Raw genomic sequence first — 18,765 nt, forward strand, 5'->3', positions numbered from 1 at the left:
ATGTATGTTTCTAACAATGCTCATAACTTCTAATAGGAAAAAATAATAGATGGATCCAGAGGTTTGCACATGGATTTACAATCTGGCGATAGTTCTAGCTCCATTTTCAAAGCTTTTTTTAATGCCTTTTCTTGAAAATGATTTTTTTTTTTTTAAGTTCATAGAATCATAGAATGGTTTGGGTTGGAAGGGACCTCAAAGATCATCTAGTTCCAACCCCCTGCCATGGGCAGGGACGATTCGTTTAGTTGGGTAATTCCTTTTGTACCTGACAAAACTTTATGTGGGGGGCTGGGAGTGGTGAGTTCATTTACTGCACACTTCCCCTCACTGCTAACTAAGCCCTCTTGTAAAATGAAACCCTGCTCTCCTGGAACACAGTCAAGTATTTCATAAGCGGTGGGCAGAAGGCAGGGTGTCACGTTGCTGCGAAGCACTAGTATGCTTTCATACATTTCGAGTGTCATGCTTGTGTCCATGTGTTAGCATGTATGAAGCAGTTTCTCTGTAACTTTCAGATTTTTCCATTTGGATTTTTTACACATTTGCAAATGAACACTTTTTTAATAAGGTTTTATATATATGTAGAGCTCTAAAAATATTAGCAGTTAAAACAGTCGTTATGAAATGGAATAACAGAGATCTCTGGAATTCTTGTCGTTGTTGTTGTGCAGTGTGGGCAGTCACCACACAGCTTTTCTTCTGTGGCTCAGTGTTTGTCAAGAATTCTTCTAGCAGGACAAAAAGCTTCCGTTCTCCTTTTTCTTCTGCTCCATGCAGTTTCTACTGAGCCAGCATAGATAAAGAGTTGTCACGTGTACAAAACTGGTGTTTCTGAGAAGGAGCTAGAGGGATAGAGCGAACCAGCCAGAAACTTTAAAAATGACTACTGCAGTTTGATATTAATTTCCATCACAGCCTCTTCAGAGAAATGTTTACTGTTAAACCTCGATTTAAGGACTTTCCTGAACAGGGATAGGTTTGGTTTGGTTTTTATAAATAAATAAATAAAAATCTATTTTCAGTTGTTGTCAGATCAGTTTTGGGTTTGTTTTGTGTGTTTGCTACCAGGGATTCATAATGGTTTGGGGTTGTTTTTTGTGAAAAGATGTATACAAATCAACTCAATATATTAATTTGAGAACGTTACAATCATTTTGATAGCCTTGCTAGTAGTTTTTAGCAAGCTTAACTTTTAAAAAAGTGAAGATGTATGAAACTGTGACCACAGGTTCTATAGTCCTTGATCCCTGCTGATGTCTGCATGGTGTGTTTTTGACTGAAGGTGACTTTTATGGTTTCCAGATTCAAAATTTATTTCATATTATGAAAATACATTTTGGCAATTGCTGTCATTTATGTCCTCATTTGGCTGTTCTCTCTGTTTGATACGGGTTATTTTCCATACATATCCTATACTGTTGCTTTATTTCTTGACACTAAAATGGCTTGTACTGCACAGATGACTTGGTAAGACTCCAGCTCTTTTTCTAGAATTCTGGCAATAATTGTCCTATTGAAAATTGCAACGCTGCTTGTGTAAAGTGTAACAGACTTTTTTTGTTAGGGATGATGTCAGCATGAGAGATGGCCTCAAGGAGTCATTAAAAGAACATAGGACTTTTGACTGTTGGACTTTATTGACTTTTCTCCTCTATAAAATGCCATCCTGCTGAAGACAGATTAGTGTCTGCAGTGGTATGAGACATATTTGGTGACCTTACTGTGTAGTCTGATGAGGCTGTATTTAAATGCTATAAATATGGACGCACTCTATTAAGAGCTTCAGAGAAACGCAGTAATAACAGGCATAAAAATTTATAGAAATGCTTGCCTTTCTCTGAAAGTAATTGGCCTTTTTATGTGAAATTACTCACTTTGCTTTTTAGGACCTTTGAATTTTCAGTTATGGTCTGAGCTGGTTCATTTCTAATTCTCCACTTCAGACATTCTGAAATGCATTCACAGCTAAAACATTTTTTCTTTATTGTCTGTCCATCTATTGCTGACTTTAATATATCATTCTACTTAAACTTTCTGTGAAAAAAAGGGAGTAACGTATTTTGAACTGATTGATGAAATATATAGGGAGAATATGCAAAACTAATGTGATACTAGGTAAACTGCAGTGTTACTAATATTATTGCTATTAAATTAGCTGACATTTATATGTGAAAATACTTGTAGATGAATAATTTTATGTATGATATTAAGATGTATTGAAGTAATTGCTAGCATTTATAAAATAGATGAATGGTGGAACTATGAAGTCTTTGTTGGTTGCATTTTACATTTCCAGCCCTCCTGACTGACCTATTCCTGCTTTTATTCCATGCCAGCTCTCCTTCCCAAACTTACGGTTTAGCCGCAGAGCTGTTGGAATTGCTGACCATATGAGATATTCCACTGATACAGATGAAAGCCAGAGCAGAGCATTAAGCAAAGTGACAGTAAAATACAGTCTTCCTCACTGATAGTCTTTTCAGGTAGAACTCCTCATAGCTATGAACAGATTGTTGAGAGTGGTTTAACAACGTAGTAGGTATACTTGGAGTACCGAAGCTGGCTGTGGGAGTGCCAGCTTGGACAGCATACATTTATTTAAAAGGCACTGTGCTGCCTCATAGGGGTTTTCTAGTCTGGCTCAGTGCTACCTTGGAGGTCTTGATACTCTTCTGTCAGCAGTGTTGTTAGTTATCATTGTGCACCATCTGCATTATGTTTTATATTAACCTGTTGCTTTATCCATGTTATCTGACCCTCCCTTCCTGCTCCTTTTCTGAATAATTGCAAGTTGACCATGGATTTTATGCTATAGATTATGGTATCTAGCATAGTATCTTAGAGTCTAATCATGAAATGGAGTAGCTAGTATTTATCATATTTTTATTTTCCTGTCCTTTTTTTGTGAGGATAAGTAGTATGTGCAATATAGTTTCTTGGCAAGGATCTTTTCTATTTTACATAACTTGTGTGTGCAGTACCTTATGTACATACTGCATGCTACAAGTTTTCCATGTAAAAATGGAAAGGTGAGAGAAATGGAATTGAAAGAGACGATGATGTGCATGAAGACCTTGAAGCCCTCTGAGTGCTTACTGGCCGGTATCTGGACTGTGAGAAAAATGTGTTTCTTTAAACTTACAGAAGTAAGGAAATGAAAAGTTGCCATGTAGAGCACACAGCCTTCTCCTCTCTTAATGAGCAAATGTCTTCCCATTCCAACACTAGCTCAGCCCTCTCTTCTGGAGGTGGCAGCTTGCATTGTGTCCTGTACTGAAGTGTATTTTTGAATACAGCTTACGATGATGCGGGACAAATTTTATAACAACAATAGCAAGCTTTTTCATTAAAAACAAAATAAAAATATGTATTAAGTGACTTTTAGATTCAGCATCCCAACTCAAGCCTGTAGAAGAATGTCTTCAGCTGAAGTGTAATGAAGCTTTAATATAGGAGACACTGTCACAGCAGGTTGAAGAAGTTGCGGCCCTTTGCATGTTTATTCCTATGTCTGTGCAGCAGTTCACCTCTCATCTGTGCCATAAACCAGATCATTAAGAACAAGTTTCTGTAAGTTATGAAGTGACAACCAGGTTAGTTCTGTCCCTGTGAAAGTGAGAATTTATACTCAAGTCTTGAGCGGTCAGTTGCCTTGAAGTATTCACGGGAAAGTGAAGAGATGTAAAAGAAAATGAGAAATTGTTTCCTGATTGGGGAAGAGAGGCCATAGAAGGGAGGTGTGTCTTTCCTGAATAATATGGGACAAGGTCTACCTATGGGAAGCAACAGTAGTGGAAAGCACTGATGCTTCTGGTGGGAGTATGTCTGTTTACTGGTATTCATTCTCCATGATCTGAGTGTGAGAACCGAGAAAATGTCTTAAAATAATAACACATGAGGAAGAAATACAGCAGGAGAGGTAAATTTCATGTTGTGTATGCTGGGATTGAGGGCCTGAATCAAAGCAGCAAATCTGAACCGTGTAATGATTCTAAGTAATGGTGTTGTAGAAAAACTTTTACAAAACGAACTTAGTCTCCTTTGTTTTAGCCGAGATGGTTGCTTAATGCTAGAAGAAAATAGAATGCGTAAGTAATGAGGACTTTGATCTAATTCAATTCCAAGTAATATCTGCTTAGACGATCCCGATTAAAGGGTTTTTTTCAAAAGTTGGTTTTTTTCTTCCCCCTCCCTGTCTTTTTCTAAACCTTTTTGTAAAGGCAAGGCTTCGACTTGTTTATCAATGTGCAGATAACAGCTACTTTAAGGAGACTGTGCTGCCAAAGGAAGTCACTGCCCTTATGTATCGGCTAGAGATACAGTTCATGTAAGTCCTCCTCAAATTAGCTTTAGGCAAAATTTGCAAGAGTAGTTTAAACAACTTAAAAAATCATGTGAACTAACTTGACTGTTTTTCTGCCTGATACGAATTGGGCAATGCTCACACAAGCATTGCAGAATCAGTAGCTTACAGCAAAGGTCTGGTAAGGAGTATCCACTAGAGGTGATAATTTTACACCAGTATAGTTGGATCCCAGAGGGTGTATCTCCAAGGCTTTCAGATATTATGTTATACTGTCTTGGTTAAACTAGTATAAAAGGCTAGACATACAGGTTTCATGCTATGATTTGACTTTTTTCTTTCTCTTTTTTAGTTTTAAGTCAACAAGGAGTAGGTTTGGGTCAAACCAAAATAGCCTCCTTTAAACCAAGTTTATCAATGAAGGGGTGCATGCTGCCTTACCAGCTTTGCAGGTGTAGTTCAAAGGCTGCTTTCCTTGGACATAGATGCTGTATGTGTGTTTTGCACCAAAAAAAAAAAACCCAAACCAACCGCAAAACACCAAAACAGAGGGACCTGCAATGCAGCCGGCCAGTGAGGAACTGAACTTCCCCAATTTAACTGGACTTGGTGAGCTGGAGACCCTTGTTCATTTCCTCAGTGTTAGATCTCTTGCAACATTGCTTCTCCCACTTTCACTTATTTTAGTTAGTTTGGCTTTATGTTTTAGGGTTGTTTGAAAGAGAAGCATGATTATGCTGTTGGCTGGATGCCCAAGTTTAGTGAGGAAAGGGAATGAAATTGCTGGGAGAGAGAGGACTGGGGAGGGAAATGGGGTGTCTATCAGAAGTTGGAAGCAGAGCATATGTAAAAACTTCTTTCACCCCAAACCCTATAGGAAGAGGTTAGAATTCTTACAGATAAGCAGTTCCACTTTGCGTCATCTCTGATGTAGCAGTGCATGCAGTTGCAGTTTGTATTCTGTCTGTAGTCTGTCCCTTTGTTTACTGATCAGTCATAAGGCCCAGCTGGTAGGTCATCTGACTTCCTTCATCATGCCTCCCTTTTAAAGCCACTGAACTCTGCTCCCTGCTCATCTGAAAAGTGGTTGCATCTTATTCCTGAAGTGTTTGCTTTGCTCCACCGTGTGCTCTCCTTAAAATATCATACTGTATACACAGGTATATATCTGTAATGAGCAAAACTTGGGAAAAAAATCCCTGATCACAATCCTATATTTGCTCCTCTGAAAAGAACTCTGCGTTTTGTTAGAAGTCTGTGTGTTAAGGAACCACAGAAAGTGTAGTTTCGTGCTGCTTATTAACCAGCTAGTCCAGGTCCCAGCCAGTGCCAAAAGTTATGGTCCCTTTCTTCCCTACACATGCAGACACGTATTCTCATCCTCTCCCTTGTATTGATGTTAGAGATTACACAACTGCAGCATGAATCAGATCATGCCTCAGAAGGGCTGCAGACTATTTGTGGCTTTGGTTTTTTTGCAGCATTTGTTCTCAGTAATGAGACCCAACTGGCTGTGTGGCTGCACAATCAGGAGTGCTGGTGCAAGGGAGGGGATGATAACACGTGGCTGGTAAAGGATCATTCCCTTCACTGGCTTAGAGAAGCTGACTGTGAAGCCAGGGTCTGTGTTGAAAAAAGAATAAATAATACTTGACGTAACAGTTTGAGCCATTTAGGCTACTGATTTTCCTGCTCTAGAGCCAACTAGAGGAAAAGCAACCGGAGTCAATGGAATATTAGGAGTTCTCAGTTCCTTGCAGGGACTGGAGCTTGTCACTCTTGCCTGTTCTCCAGTAACCACACAAGAACAACTGCATAATGGTGTTCTGTAGTTTCCACTGGTTTTTTGGTGGTTTGTTTATTTATTTATTTTTAATAAACAAGCAATATTATTCCTTGCAAACGGAAAATAAAATTATTTCACAGAGGAAGTGGCATTGTATTCCAAGTTGTTACTCTGATTAAAATGTTTATCCTGTGCTTGCAGTACTCTTGCAGTGTGCTCCGATGAGAGAATCGTGCTTTCGTTGGGAATGTGCTTTCTTGTCAGAGGACGTACAGCATCTGACATTAAGTGCAGAACTCTAAAATATGTGCTTGTGTTTAGTCAGTGTTTTTATGTTGACACCTGTGAGGTTTTCATTCAGGTGTAAAAGAGAAAGCTAAACTACAGCAAATATGCATTAAAATCATGTGGAGAGAAAAAAGGGAGGGATAATGGGAGTTGGTGCTTAGAATCTTCTTTTTTCCTCTTTGATCCCAGGTATGACTGAGTTTTCTTATTTAATATAATTAAAGTTCTTACAGATCTTTGTACATAGATTTTTCTAGTCTTAACAGAGAATGGTGAATGTTGCAGAGACTGGTCTGAGAGAGTTGTACTTGATTCATTTCTTGGTTTTATGTGATGTGTTTTAATGGAGAAGACTTGAAGGAGCAACTTACTGCTAAAAAAAAAAAAATCAGTGTAGTTCAAGTAATTTGGAAGCTGGATTCTGCATAACTCCCTTGCGTGACTGTTCTTCAGATGCTCCTGAGTTAAAAACCAAAAAAGCTAGCCAGGTTTCATTTGGTAAGCTAGGTGTTGAAGGAAAAGGTCGACGCTTTGGCCATAGTTCTTGCTCGCTAAAATTGCTTCAAGCAAGGGATTTGTTAGAGTTCTTCAGAGAAGTGAGGGGTTTTTTTCTTTTTTTTTAAATATTTGGCAAGAATCTTTGTTATTTGTATTGAATGTTCCAAAATAAAAGTGTAGCCAGAGGAAATAGTGTATGTGAAACTTTGATCCACACATCTGAAACTTGACAATGATTTGGCAATGATTTGAAATGGGTTCTATAAAGGACGGTGTTAAGTGGCTTTGGGTAAAAACAAACCTTGTCTTTAGCACACAGGGCAGGAAATCTAGAGGACTGATTTCAGTGTGGAGTGTAGTCTTTCAATTTGTTTTGCATGTTATGCGGTATATTCTCAGTTTGGAGAAGTAGGCTTTGGTGGTAAGCACCTCTGCGTTCCAGGCATGGCACTACCAAGTTGACATTTGGAAGAAACCACTAACCTTTGCCTCATTTTTCTGTAACTGCAGAAATCATAGCCTGTTCCTGTTGTAAAAAACAGCAGGAGATTCTTGGTTACAAAATTATAGTCCCTGGAAATGGTTAAAACAGTTTAATGCTGCTAGTACTGCTGCTAAGTAGGAATGTGATTGTACATATCAATAATGGATCTGCTGAGAATTGAAATGTGGTAAGTGTATCAAGGACAGATCGCATGTCTGAATATAGTTTTCCTTCATGAAATATTGGAAATTGAAACTAGAAAATGCGGGATGTATTTCGTTACAGGGCTACAAAAATAACGTAGATGAAAACAGTCTTCATTATGCCTGTTACTCAGGTATTCCAGCGTGGGCAGTGGTGCTATCACATCAGCAGTGCACGCTACCTAGGTAAAACAAAGAAGGAGCAACCTCATTTTGGTTCAGTAACTGCCACCTTCTTTCACCTTAACTTAATAGGTTTACAAGAAGAGTATCTTAGGTACATGGGAGAATAGTTGGGAAAAGTTCAGGTTTGACAGGACTGGCAGGTAGAAGGTGAGTCAGAAGATGACATTTCTGAGGTTTGTTTTAAATTAGGGTATGACAAAAGTGGTAGTATTGTATCACAGCAGGCAGGAAGAGGTAAAGTCACCCCTCCTGCGTCAGGAAATCCTCCAGGTGTGAAATGAAGCTCTAAGGATGCCAACATTTCCCGTGCTTAGAAAGGAAAACATTCCCAGGTACTGAGTACAGAGACCAACAGCATCAGAATTATATCACAGAGGTATTCTTTTATGATGATTTCTAGTTGTCTTGTGTAAGATGACAGTCATTACAGTAATACCAGTACCTCATCTGCTTAGGGCTATGCTTTCATTTATTTTCTTCTAGTAGCTTTATGGGAATGTTTCCTAAAAATCAGCAAGATCACAAGCATTGGTTTTCTCAGATTTTCATTTCAAGTTCTGAAATGTTTGGGAGGTGAAATAAATCCATTCATAAAACCAGGATCAATATGCATGAATTTATTTGGCGATAGAATGAATGACAAAATGGACTGAAATTTTATATAACAATGTGCTTCAAATTCATTTGGAAATGAAATTGTTTTAATAGACTTGATTCTAAATATCATAATTGAGCAATCGAATGGCATCAGGTTCCTCAAAAGATCTCTTTAGTGACATTATCATAAAGATGCCTGTAACCTAAGCAGTTAATTTCCAGGGAGCAGCCCAGCTCTTCCAGAACAGCAGTTGTAAATGAGTTGTTGAGGTGAGCGGCTTTCCGTATCTGCGAGATTACATCAGCTACTTCAAGGTTATTCTTCAGTGTTTTATGAGAAGCTGGTGATTGCGGTTTTGTTATCATTGTGAAACTGTGGAGTTTGCTTCTGGTCTTCAAGTTGTGTATGTGGGGAAAAAAAAACCCCTCTGTTTACACAGTTCCAGATTTTGAACGTATTTCTTCTTGAACAGCTGTACTTTATCCTCTTACAGCAGTTGGTTCTGCCTTTTGCCTTCTGTCACTATACTGGCTGTCAGCCTCATGGTCATTGATTGGCTTATCTAATTATTTATATGACAATATTTTTTTGTCTGTAAGCTGCAAGCTAATATATCTTAGATTTGTCTGTTATAAAAGGAAAACCGTGAGTGTGCTTTTAAGTTACAATGCATGCTTCATAGTTTTAGGGAAAACAGAACATTTTCTTGCCCTTCAAATGAAGTCATCGTAATTGAGGGCAGTATGTAGCAGCCAGTGTCACCATCAGGATTCAAATCAATTCACAGATACCAGTATTGCATCACTGCAGCACATTCATGGCTGATGTCACACAGCTGCAACTGGGTTATTATAGAAGACATGATACATCATGGGTGGGAGCCCACAGTTTACAGCTGCTGACATAATGTCACAATCTCTCTTACATTAGCATTTTGCCAGCAAGTGTTATGGTGGTCGCTGACATTTGGTTTTGAATAGACAGCCAAGAATCTAGGCTTTGCTGGTTTAAATTAAAAAACAAACAAACAAAAAAAAACCCCAACCAAAAAAAAAACCACCCACCACTCCCCAAAAACAACAAACCCCCCCCCCCAAAAAACCCCCCACACAAAACCACCCCACACCAAAATTAAGTGTTTGGGGAACACATGCAGATCTCTGGTGACAAAAGGCAGATCTTTATTAACAAAATCTTGTAGCACAGCCCAGACCTAGAACTGCCCTTCATTGTTGTAGTTAATTGGAATGAGAGCAGAAGCTGTATTCCCATCGCAACAGGATTAGTGGACTGATCGCGTTAGCATCTCGTGATGAATTGGAATTCACCACCGCCCCAGCTAGTTTGAGTGCCAGCAACAGTTGAGCTGCAGCTCCCCCTCTTTATAGCATATGTAGTCAGTTAAAGTACCCAGTACCTTAAACAGTGCATCAGTGATTTTCCTTTGGAGACTAAATTTGTGTTACAGCTTAAGTTGAAGATGTGTGAACAGAGCCTTGTTAATGTTTGATGTTAGAGGAACATTCTTCTGTGAGCAGGAAGAGTTTACACTTAATGCCAAATGATGCAGTTTTGAACATAGTGTGTTCTCTAGTCGCATTTAACATTGGATTTTTTGGCTTTCTGAACGGAATCCCAATTAAGATGGAACAGGTCAGTGATCTGACTCTGCTCTGAGACTTCATTTTGTATTAGTACTGTTGGCTTTTTTATCTTTCACAAAGAGCTTAGTTCCAAAGAACGCTTCCCCTTTGCCAAAATTCCACATGATCTTGCCTTCAAGGAAACACATCCATTTTTAGCAGGCTAGAAGAACCTTTCTTAAAGCAGATTTCTGGTAACAGTAATCTTAACCCATAAAATGTGAACACAAGCAAGTCAGTCCTAGTTCAAAGAATAATAGCCATATTTCACTCATATGCTTATTCATAGTGAAATTCAGCATTTGTGTTTTGGGGGGGAATTAGTCATTTGCTCTTTGTGTTTTATGGTATGTCAGGCAGCAAGGGTGTGCATGTACATATTAAAGCAAATAAATTGCACTGTGCTGATTACTCCTTGGTTGATTTCACAGTTATCAATTGCTTCTTAGTTCATGATACAGTATTTGTAAAAAAAAAAAAAAAAAAAAAAAAAAAAAACCAGAAACAAAAAAAACCAACAAAACAAAACCTCACAGCAAGATAAATTTTAGTTTGCACCATAATTTGTACTATAATACCTTTTTATTTTCTGGTTGTTGTTGAATGGTTATCTTATGGATACAGTAGTAGTAGAATATCACTAAAGTCTTAATTGACAAGATATTTTCAAGAAGATTCCTTAGTTTTTCCTTTACCGCACTTCCACTTTCTCTTTTGGAAAAGCACCAGCTGCTGCTATACTGCAGGGTAGTGTATATGTAAATATATAAGCAATCCCTGGAGGGCTTTTTTCTTTACTTCTCTCCTGGCTTTGTTAAGGCTGTTCCTTTCCTTCAGATATTTTTAGGAGGAAGGTGGGGAAGAGGATGGAGTTGTTGAATTGTTTCATACAATGACTGTTGTACTCTCTGCCCCATTTCTGGTCCCATTTAAGGTCCACTTTCCGGAGTGGGGGACGGTTCCAGAGCAATTGGCCAAAATAAAAAATGTCACTGAGTCTTAGGGATGCTGTGTTCTCGACTTCGGCAATTTAAATAATTGTTGGAGGTTTGCAAGGGGGCAAGGCGGGGATTGCAAGTAACCAAAAGCAGTACTTCATTTGCAGATTCAGAATTCACACTGTATTTTATCATATATTGCTTCTGTCTAATTCTTGAGGTATTCTTGTTTTACAGTATAGCTTAATCTTTTCTTTTTTTCTAGCACTTGCCTTTTTTAATGGTCCTGGCAGACCTTCCCTCTTTAGCTCCCCATTCAAACACATGAAGTTGTAGATGCTGCGTATAAGATAGCATTCTCTTGGCCATCATGTGAGTAAAAATGCTGCAACCTTATTAACCAAACTTGTAATTGGTTAGACCCATTTTAAATTATTGAAGAGACTATACTGCTGCATCAAAATTCAGCTCCAATTTAATCTGCTTTCCACTGAATTTGTACTTCTAAACAGAGATGCCAAGTTTTAAAAATCACTGTAAATTGAGGGAAGTCTGGAAAAACTTAGTCATTGCTGCTAACCAGCTTTGGTTTCTCATTTCTATCATGCTATAAGCTCATTTGTTGTTTGAAAAAGTGTGTTTTCATTTCTTCATACCTAGTGTTACTTTGCAGGGAGTTATTTCTTTAGAAATACTAAAACATAGCTCAGAATATATGAAGTTCTTGACCTAGTTCATGCCTTATGGTCTGCACCATATGTAAACACTAGGTTTTAAATGTTCTTTGATGAGATAAAGTGAAACAAAAAGCAATTGAGAATTCTCATGTTTGTGGTTAAACCCTTTCCAAAACAGCGTTGAAAGAAACTTTCTCTTTGTGATTCTTCTGCCAGAAAATATGGCTCATTACTTGGGAAGCCCATTTCTTTGTTAAAATGGATAGTATTAAAACAGACGTTGCCTGTGTGAATGAGGGATAAAGCTGTATGCTGGAGGATGTTAGTGTACTGTGAGACAGGTGGTGGAATTCAGTTCCATCCTCCAGGGTCACTAAGAAAAACACTTACACCTTATATGTGAACCAATGTTGTAATAATTATTTAAAATAAATAGGTGCTTAAACATCTAGTCAATGTGGAAGCTAAGTATTTAATTTTTTAAAAAATTACTCTTGCTTGTTTCTTGTCATCTCTGAAATAATTTGGATTCTTCTCCCTTTCTTATATGGTAACATACAGCTGTACTGTGAAACACTATGGCAAGTTGTATGTATCACAGATAATTTCAGTGATTACAAATACTATGATTGGCTGCACTTACTCGAAATTTTTATTTGTGTTGGGACAGTATGTTTGTTTGGAAATCACTCTTCTCCTGTTACGTTTTATAACAATGTTGGCACAGGAGAGATCCCATTGGGAATGTCGCAATTTTGGACATCACATTGTTGCACAGTTTTAGCACCATTAGTCTGCTTTAAATCTTCAGCTATACAACTTGGAGAAGGGGAGGGTTGGAGTTTGCTGTCATTTTCTCTAAAACATTAATGAGAATGAAATTATGGAAGTAAAGCAGAAGAAATCCTAGGACAGACTAGTGTATTACTGGCAATGGCTTGTGCAAAATAAGTGTCCATTGCATAAATTCCCTTGAAAGTGCATGCTGTGTCCCTGCAGGATATACACAGATACTTCGACTCCTTTACTTGACGAATTCTTAACCAGGTTCTGATCAGTCCGATTAATTTGCTGTTTCCACTTAGGCTGGAGTTCAGCAAGTGCTTTAAATCAGCAAAGGTAATCCCTGTCATCAGAATGAGGGACTCTGCTGCGTGCACTATCATTTTTCTCTGGTGCTGGTATAGGCTTTATGGGGCTGTGTGGTGAGATGATCAGAAAAAATGTTGTATTTAATTCTAGTCAGAGTTTTCCCCAACTCTGATGATACAAAGAGCCTGGGACAAGCAACAGAGGTAAGAAAACTTTGGGTTTGGCAGTAGCAGGATCCGTCAGTGTGGTCTTTCTTTGCATTTGATGCGTTTATCTGTTGTTTTATCTGGATTAGCATATGGTAAGATTAAGATGTTTATGAAAGCTGTCTTTAGCAATCTGTAAGTGCAGGTTTTTCCTCACTCTTAGAAGAAAAGAAAAAACAGGGAAAAAAGGTTGCCCTCTTTTGCAAAAAATAGAAAAGGAGGACAAAGATCTCAAACTGTTTTCTGTCATAAGGCAATTAAACAATTCTAGATATGCAATGCAGACTTAATGCTGACGACTTCTATTATTTTGTAATTTTAGCTCCACTATTAGAGCTGGTTGGAAGCATTCATTTAAAAGTGTTGGTTTTTCAAAATCAGGTTTGGACAAGTTTAAGCTGAGGTCATGTTTGAGGCTGATACAAGCTGGAAAGAGGCACTTAGTGTGATTCTTTTTTTAATTATTTTTTAATTTTTTTTTAAATACTCCTTGCTGAACAGACAAGGAGTTTCATTATGTTCCCCATTACCTTTTTGTATCGGCAGATTAGAAGTTTCCGTGATTTTCATGTTTTCTTATCTGTGTGCACCCTGCAACATCTGCTGAACTTTATATCCATCATAGCCTCTGCTATATTTAGCTTCTGTAGATTGGATAATGCAGTTCCTTCCCAGTTGTACATTAAAGTACATCTGGAGGTTTTTCTCTACAATCTTTTTTGTAGTGCTGCTTTCTACTGAGATTTTTAAATACTGGTTATTTATCAGTAGTAGCTCATGGTTTGTTCTAAGCATTGAGGTAGGCCTAGAGTCAGTTCCAGCTGCACTTGGAGTGACCTCTTTTCCTTGGGCAACCTAGAGCAGCATACATTGGAACGGTGGTAGGCAGGATCTCTCTGAGGAGGGCTTTTTTACTCTGGAAGAGGTTCCCTTTAAAAAAAAAAAAGTCAAGAGACATAAGACTTGCCTGCATTTGGCAGTCTTTAAAAAGTAATCTGTATTGGATGGTTCTTTCATGGAATAAAGATACAGAAATTACTATGTCAGTTTATTGTATATGTTTTGGAGTGGGAGCTTTTATCTTCTTATGCTGATGAGGAGAAATTGAAATTCAAAACAAAGAAAACATTAAATTTGGATTTTTTTTTTAATCATTCATGACACTGAGTCAGGTTAGATGGGTTTTTACAATGAATGTCTGCCCTCCCTTAAAAATGTAAAGGTAAAGCATCAGCTTATTAAACAGGCACTATCTCTATAGGAACTCCCTGCTGACACAAGGTGCTCTTGATGTGAGCGTAACTCCTGTCAGAATTAAGAACTGGGTGTGTTAGGAAGCTGTTAGTGTGTGTTTGTGAGAACTGTCCTTTGGCATTTATAAGCAAGAAATTTCCTTGACCTTTAAAGAAAAAAGAACCCTTTGCATCTGCATTATTTATCACCATGCAGCTTTTACTTTTGAAGGAGAGTAATACTGATGGATATTGTATATGTATAGACTCCTATTTGGAACTGGCTAAGGAAAAATATTGGTTCTTCAAATATAAACATTTGGTAGTAGTTTTGGTTAAACTTTTTTCTCTTGCCAAGCAAGGAATGTATGATCACAAAGAAACAGTAAACCTTACTGCTAGCAGCAAGCAGAGCGTTTCTCAGCAGCTGGGAAGACCCTTTATTTGAAAATCCTTCCATTGCCTGGTTAAGATTACAGGCTTGAACTGGTGTCTTTCTGAAGAAGGGAATGCTTTGGCTAGAGTACACAAGGCTTGTCTGAGGTGTGTGGCTCATGTTTCCCCTGTTGGAACTGTTACCTATAAATATGCATCTGTCTATATAAAGTGTGTATTTTTAGACCAGAAATTTGAAGCTGAGATTTCCACGTAGCAGAGAGTACCTTAGCCATGGGCTGGGAGAAAAGTACTTTCTGTTTGTTTTCATCACAGCACTGCCCACCTAATACCAACTCCATAATCTAAAAGATGGTCCTTGAACAGTCATTTGAAGCTGGGCTTTCCACATCTTAAACTAGCTTCCTCTAAGCATAAGGCAGTTCAGGGCATGAAAGAAATGTTGCATCTGGTGCTCTTTTTCTCATTGTGGCTGTAAGATTTTTAAAAGATGTTGATTTATTTTGTGTGTGAAGGAGAATCACTTCATAATCTTGAAAATTTTGCAGGCAGGACAGTGAAACTGATTCCTGTCCAACTGTTGCCACTGTGTGATGGCAAATACACAGACAATACTTGTCCTCATGAAGTTTTAAGATAGCTTTACTGAATGTTTCTTTTTTCCCTCCCTTTAGATTTGTCTCGGAACAGGCTGTCAGAGCTTCCAGCAGAAGCATGTCACTTTGTCTCCCTCGAGAGTCTTAATCTGTACCAGAACTGCATTCGATATATCCCAGAGGCTGTTTTGAACTTACAATCTTTAACATTTCTAAATATCAGGTAACAATTGTCTTAGAAATTTTGCTTAAGCATCAGTAGTCTGGGTTTATAAATTTTGATGTATCCATAAGTAATGCTAACATGGTGTGTAATCATCACGTTGTTATATTGTATGTCATTGAATCAGAGCAACCTGAACCAGTCATACTGACTTAGGGAACATGAGGATTAAGCAGCTGCTTGTAGAAGTGGACTATGAAGAAGAAAGCTAATTCCATTTTAAAGGACTCTCAAAATAAATTCCAGTAGTTTTCATGTGAAATATAGGCATGCAGACTGAAAAGAGAGGACAGCTTTTGGATAGTCTTTACAATTCAGCTCTCAGCAGCTGAATAAGGTTTATGCAGTTTCCCTTTACCTTCACTGTACTGGTGGCTTTTAAAGATCTTTCTCAAGCATTAGTGCTTCTCTGCCAGCATTAAAGGTAATTGCTGCAACTTAGCCTGTTGATGAAATTCAACTGTGTACAGCATCTTTCATGTGAAGAAGGTCTTTTAAGAGCTGTGGAAAGTTCCTTGCCACAAATTGGCAGTGATATCAATCCAGAAAAACTTCAGGCTCCTTCCTTCTGGTGTTATGCTTTTGCCAATTTAGTATGCTTATGTTTCTTTATTTTCATTTTTTATTGATGGTGAGAATTGTAGGAATGGGATATGAATCAGGTAAGAGTTTCCTATTGCTATGATCTCTAGTAGGTGCAGTCCAATTATTATCCTTTTAAAAACTGCTGTTGGTTTGCTTACTGCTCAGAACTTTTTTCTTTTTCTTTTTTTTCGCCTTTATTGTAGGGAAATCTAGGTTTCAAGCATGAAATAATACAACAGCATATTTTGGTAAATGTCAACGCCTGATCAAAGCCTTAGTTAAGATCCTAATAACTTTCCAATCATCTAGTCACTGCTCCTTGCTATGTTTTAAAGGGAATCTTTCTCTCTCACAATCCATTCTCATCCTGCCTGATTCTCATCGGAGGTTACAGTTCAGTCATACAACCTCATATTTGCTTTCATAGTAGTTTATTATAAAATGTCCAAGACTGTGTTTTGGAATAGTGAAATCCATCATACCAAGATTCTTGATCCACGTGACTTACTGCGTATTTAAAGTATATCTCTAATTGAGTAAATAATGACTTTGTGGCATTTTGTATGTGCTGACCTACAATACTACCTATCAGGCTTTTGCACTCTGTTCAAACATACTCATTTGTGAAAGACAGTGGCCAGTTATCAGAAGCACCTGAAAGGGTACAAAAACATCATATTCCCAAGCACTCAGTTCAAAAGCATCTGATCAGGCTTGGTGCTTGATATTCAGAGTTTGTTCACACATAACTGGATAAAGCAAGTAATAAAGAAAGACTTCATGGAATTACTTTTACAGTAATTATATAAAAACTGAGTGATCATCTAAATGGAGCATGCTTTTTGTCTATGTCTTTCATTGCATTAAGATGTGAGGTGATTTCTCATTAGAGTTCTGATGATTTTGTTTTCTTTCTGTCCAAAAAGTCGAAACCAGCTTTCAACATTGCCAGTACACCTCTGTAGTCTACCACTAAAAGTTTTGATAGCAAGTAATAATAAGTTGGTTTCAATACCTGAAGAAATTGGACAGCTTAGACAGCTGACAGAGCTTGTGAGTATACAGTTATTTTTTAACTATTACTATCCAGTCTTTAATTTTTAATTGATGTATTTAATAGGTTCAGAAGTGCTTCAGAAGAAATAACATTTTTTTAAACTGGTGAAAATAATGCAGTGAATAGGATGCTATGTGGGCATGTGCAAGATCAACATCCTGTTTCTCATTCTGCTGAGAACTTTGTGATTGTAAACTAGTCGCTTGTATGCAATAGCAAGTTACTTAAATCTGTTCTTAATCTAAGGAGGATTTCTATCTGCTGTAGTATCTCCAACTGTGTTTTGAACTTTGTATAAAGATATTAGAAAAGAGTTTTAAATACTCTGAGATTTAAAAAAAAAAAATTAAGTGGGAGAAAGATGCCTTGGAGTGCAAATGACCCATATCAATTTAACTAAGAGTCTTGCCTATTTTTGAAAGGAAGGCTGGATGGAACTATAGCTGTTGGTGCATTTGTTACTGGCAAAAAGCTTTTATATAGCAAGTTGCACTGTCTCAAATAATATGGAATAGCTTAAATGAGATAACTTGAAATAAGCATCTACATTTGAATGCTTAATCTTTTAAAGCTTTTATTCCCCATATATTTAAAATGAGAATAATGCTTCACATCAGCAGTGAGATTTAATGAATATCAAGATCTGAGGTGTTATGTAAATAGTTGTCTTTTTCTTTCAGTCCCTAAATAAAACACTGTATTGTAATTAACAGAGGCTTACCAGTCAGTGATGGTAATGTCAAAACCGCAAACTTGTTCTTTACTCTTGCTTTGTAGGATGTGAGCTGTAATGAAATACAGACAATACCTCCACAGATTGGCAATTTGGAATCTTTGCGGGACCTAAATGTCAGAAGAAATAATTTGGTGCGTTTACCTGAAGGTGAGATGAAGGCTGTCGGTTATAACAGCAGAAACTTCAAGGACTTCTTTATTTTCAATGCTTTTTTCTTCCCTTGACAGCTTGAAGCAGTGTACTTAATTAATTTGTAAAACACATATTTTTAGACTCTTGCTCTTAAATCTCCTGAATTGTGTTTATTTTCTGTCTGCAGAGCTTGCTGAGTTGCCTTTGATTCGATTAGATTTCTCCTGCAATAAAATAACAACAATACCAGTTTGTTATAGGAACCTCAGACATCTGCAGACCATCATGTTAGAGAACAACCCTCTCCAGTCACCCCCTGCACAGGTAAACTGCAGCTAGAAATTCAGATGACTAGTTGAACTAAAAAGGGCAGAATGAAGTTAAAAGCTGAAGGATTATATTACAAACTTTATTTAAGAGCAAAGGACTTGAAATAAATTGTATTGTCTAAAAGTGTTAAATATACAGCACAGCTTGAAAAATCCCTTTTCCTTCTCTTACTTTACTGTATTAGAGTTCTTACCTATGGGATATTACTAAGAATACCACTGTTAGCATTGTAGTACTGTTAGCTGAACATTTCTGCTTTCACTGTAGGAGAGAGGAAGGTCTGTTAGGCAAGACTGATTTTGTGCCACTCAAATGTCAAAACTTTGACTGAAGCCTCAGTGCTGCTGTGTGCAGGTTCACTTTGCAGCAGAGTGCTCAAATTGGCCTTTGAGCTAGAAACTGCAATACGGTTAGTGACTAATTTGATTTTTAATGTGGGTATGTAAGTCCTTGAGTATTACAGGCTCTGCTTTGAGCTGCTGCTTCTGAGTCAAGAGGGGCACTTGCTAAGACCTGTAGTTTTGCCTCTCTTTGAAAGCAAAGACAGCTGTTACTGGCTTCATTCATTTTAAA

General features: G+C 37.7%; 1 protein-coding gene across 24 annotated transcripts in view; it reads left to right on the plus strand.

The window, feature by feature from the left end:
* Nucleotides 1–18,765, plus strand: part of LRCH3 (leucine rich repeats and calponin homology domain containing 3) — a 70,417-nt gene that overhangs the window by 14,167 nt on the left and 37,485 nt on the right. For all 24 annotated transcript variants that reach the window (XM_054834836.1, XM_054834839.1, XM_054834835.1 and 21 more), the window contains exons 2-5: nucleotides 15,208–15,352; nucleotides 16,864–16,990; nucleotides 17,772–17,877; nucleotides 18,050–18,186. In XM_054834836.1, the coding sequence (XP_054690811.1) occupies nucleotides 15,208–15,352; nucleotides 16,864–16,990; nucleotides 17,772–17,877; nucleotides 18,050–18,186 (515 nt within the window). The remainder of the gene's footprint in view (nucleotides 1–15,207; nucleotides 15,353–16,863; nucleotides 16,991–17,771; nucleotides 17,878–18,049; nucleotides 18,187–18,765) is intronic.

The sequence above is a fragment of the Grus americana genome, chromosome 9 (genome assembly GCF_028858705.1).
Source record: "Grus americana isolate bGruAme1 chromosome 9, bGruAme1.mat, whole genome shotgun sequence".
Lineage (NCBI taxonomy): Eukaryota > Metazoa > Chordata > Aves > Gruiformes > Gruidae > Grus > Grus americana.